The sequence below is a fragment of the Nematolebias whitei genome, chromosome 10 (genome assembly GCF_014905685.2).
Source record: "Nematolebias whitei isolate Nwh7 chromosome 10, NemWhi1, whole genome shotgun sequence".
Taxonomy (NCBI): Eukaryota; Metazoa; Chordata; class Actinopteri; order Cyprinodontiformes; family Rivulidae; genus Nematolebias; species Nematolebias whitei.
In genome coordinates this window covers 4,487,325-4,490,837 of record NC_056507.1, presented here as the reverse complement: position 1 = coordinate 4,490,837, position 3,513 = coordinate 4,487,325, and the positions used below count along the sequence as shown (strand labels likewise).

Sequence of the window (3,513 nt, the reverse complement as noted above, 5' to 3'; positions counted from 1 at the left end):
GTGGCTGTCCTCAACGGGAAGAAGGCTACCTTCAGGAAGAGAGACGAGGAGGTGAAACACTGTGTGAGGGAAGCTAAGAACAGCTACAGGAGAAAGGTGGAGCAGAAACTAAAGGAGAACTCTTTGAGGGAGGTCTGGAAATATGTGAAAACCATCACAGGCCACGACACAAAGACCAGAGACGTACAATGGAGAAGGTGAACAAACTGAACCACTTCTAAAACTGGTTTAACCAAACCAACCCCCCTCACCCTCACTGCAGCCGCCTCTCCTTCCCTCAACACACCTCTCCCCAGACATCACAGCAGCCCCCGCATCCTCCACCCCCACCCCACACACCTTCCTCCATACATCACTGGTTAGAGGACAGCTGAGGAAGCTTCACCTGGGGAATGCAGCAGGCCTGGACAAAGTGTGTTCCCTGCTACTGAAGACCGGCGCTGCTGAACTGAGTAACTCACTACAACAAAACCTCAACCTTAGTCTGCAAGTAGAAAGAGTACCCACCCTCTGGAAGACATCCTTAATCATTCCGGTTCCTTTGAAGAACCGACCCAGCTAGCTGAATGACTTCCGACCTGTGGCACTCACTTCACAGCTGATGACGATGCTGGAGTGGTTCTTCCTCAGCCTCCTCAGACCCCAGGTACAACACGACCAAGACAGTCTGCAGTTTGCGTACCAGGAAGGTGTTGGTGTGGAGGATGCCATCCTTCACCTGCTACATCAAGCCCATTCACATCTGGATGATGTGGCACAGTGAGGAATCTCTTCCTGGACTTCTCCAGCCCCTTCAGTATTATCCAGCCTCTTATGCTTCAGAACAAACCAACAGGATGCAAGTGGATCTGATCATTTGGATCTGCAGCTACCTCACTGATAGGCTGTTAAAACTGAAGCACACCATGTATGGCATTGATCAGCATCGCCGGAGCACCCCAGGGCACTGTGCTGGCCCCACTTCTCTTTACCATGTACACCTCAGAATTCTGATACAAGTCTGAACTGTGTCACATCCAGAAGTTCACAGATGACAGCCATTGTTAGATGGACTGGACAAACTGATCAGGCGGGCTGGCTCTGTGGTCGGTTTGAAGCTGGACTCCATGGTGATGGTGGCAGAGAAGAGAACTCTGGATTAACTGCTGGACATTATGGATCACCCACTGCACGCCGTCGTCAGCACCCAGAGGAGCCTGTTCAGTGACAGACTGCTCCTTCTCATGTGCAGGACTAACAGACTGAAAAACTTATTTGTCCTTCACGACTGTACAACTCCTCACTGGAGGGAGGAGAAAAGAGGATGGGAAGGAGCAGCCACCACCACCACCTTAAAATAACCAGTAACTGGTTATATTGTAAAGTGTTATTTACTGGTAAATACTGTATGTATGCATTTATATTATTTTATTATTTATTTTACATTGCATTTGTGCTTTCTAATGCTCCACTTTTTCGTTAATCTACTACACCTGTACAATGCTGCTGGAATTTTAATTTTCCTGTAGGAATCTTCCCAAGAGATCAATAAAGTTTTATCTAATCTAAATTAGCCGTAGAGCTAACGGGAAAGCTGACTCTTCACTCCATTCTCCTCTGTCAACATGCTCCGGTTCAAATTAAAGGGCTGATAATATTCAGAATTAACATTCAAGCTGAATGGAGCTTGCGCCAGAGCAACCTGTCTGTCATTTACCCAGAATGCATTTCATTGTAATTAAAATGACAATGTCCATAAGTCATTAATTTAACTAAACAGCCTAAAGTAATTTTACTGTCTTGTTTTGTAGCGGAAGTAATTGTTTATCAAAGGTCTATGGATCCAACTAGTTTGAGATCTCTAAGGTTCAGTTTAGTCCAGATAACACAACTTAAACAAAACTTTTAGCCTATCCTTATCTAAAAAGTTTTAGATGTGCTTGTCCAAGAGGCTTAACTTAAACTTCAATACTTACATTTAAAGTTTCACTGATAAAGTGCAGGTTTTCATCAGCTTTTTGGGAACTGCAGCCATTCTCCAGCTGAGAAGGGTCTTGCTCTTCTGTCAACTTTCATGCAGCCCGAACCGCAACGTGTTGGTTTTAGCTACAATCTTGGAATTCTTTGGTCTGTCCAACTTCACCTGTTCATCACGTATGAAAGGTTGAATGATTTTATGACTAAATAAGAGACTTCTTGTTTGCTTTTTCTTTGGTTTCAGGTGCCTTTGCAAAGGTAAAGGAAAGCCAGCGGATGAGCGACGAAGGGAAGATGGACCAGGACGAAACCGATGGCATCAGGAAGCGCTGTCGGACTGTGGGCTTCGCCCTCCAAGCAGAAATGAGCCACTTCCATCAGCAGCGAGAGGTGGACTTCAAAGACATGATGCAGGCGTACCTCAGGGAGCAGATAGCCTTTTACCAACGGATTGTCCAGCAACTGGAGCGCACCCTGCGCATGTACGACAGCTTTTAAACACGGTCCTCTGGGTCAGAATGCTACAAAGCACACTACAGAAAACATGAATAACCTTTGACTCTTTCGTCTCGGTGGTTTATGATGAAAAACCAGAAGAAAACCACAGTTACTGGAAAGATGTGCAAACGTCAGGCTTTTATAAAATTTGATGGCTTCAGAGTTGCCTTTTTATCCACCTACTGTATGTTTTATATCTGGAAAACGCACCACGCAGACAGTGTTGCAGCATATTTGACCTAATTTATGGTTTTTGTAAGAGAAGCAAGCGTCATAATGAATCTATAGCGTTTCACATTAAAGCCATAAAATGGGTTCTGTTCGGTAAGGGTCCCCTTTTTTTTTCAAACAACATGCACTTTGACTTCTTCAGGGATTGATTCGAGTTATGTTCAGTGTTTAACAGATTTAAAAAACAGCACCTAATAAACTTTGCACAGGTTTTTCCTCATTCCTCCAGCCGGGCACTGAAGTGGAAAGTTACTGGTCTTTCTGCGAGGACGTCCAGCTCAGGCGTCCACTTCCAGCTTCATGCAGGTTCCTGCACATCGTTCCTGACGTCCTCACTCTGCTAATTCAGCCTCTTGGGTCCGTTTTCACGGAGTGCGTGCCTTTCATGATATGTGGTGTTTGTATGGGTTTCGGTGTACGGTTTTGTGTTTCACCGACGTCTTTCTGGAAAGAGAAGTTTCGGGACAAGTTTGCACATGTTTTTATGATGGTCATGGTCTGAGGGTGTGTTTTTAATGCCTGGCTGAAAATATCTTTTTTCTTTTTCACGTTAAGAAAAAAGTTTGTCTTCAAAAGTAACAGGACATTTCAGAATACGACATTAAAAGGGCTTCAGACGGCCATTTTTCTGTAAATACATTTTTTTTTTAATGTGTCGTCAGCTGCTGGATGATAAAAAAAGATGCTGCACTCTTTAAAGAAATCACTTCTTTTTTTTTTTTTTACTTTGCAGTAACACATTTGTGCATATGAAAGCGCAGCTTTTTTTACTCGACATATTTTTGTTCAGTTTATGCAACATATCTGAGTAGTGGCTGTCGGTTCACG

General features: G+C 44.1%; 2 protein-coding genes across 2 annotated transcripts in view; one reads left to right on the top strand and one right to left on the bottom strand.

Annotated features, from left to right (window-relative positions):
- snx33 (sorting nexin 33) overlaps window positions 1-2,925 on the top strand; it is an 11,666-nt gene extending 8,741 nt beyond the window's left edge. Inside the window, exon 2 of the mRNA XM_037683256.1 lies at window positions 2,201-2,925. Coding sequence (XP_037539184.1) covers window positions 2,201-2,454 — 254 coding nt within the window. The 3' untranslated portion in view covers window positions 2,455-2,925. The remainder of the gene's footprint in view (window positions 1-2,200) is intronic.
- Window positions 1-3,513, bottom strand: part of ptpn9a (protein tyrosine phosphatase non-receptor type 9a) — an 80,338-nt gene that overhangs the window by 66,102 nt on the left and 10,723 nt on the right. The window lies entirely within an intron of this gene.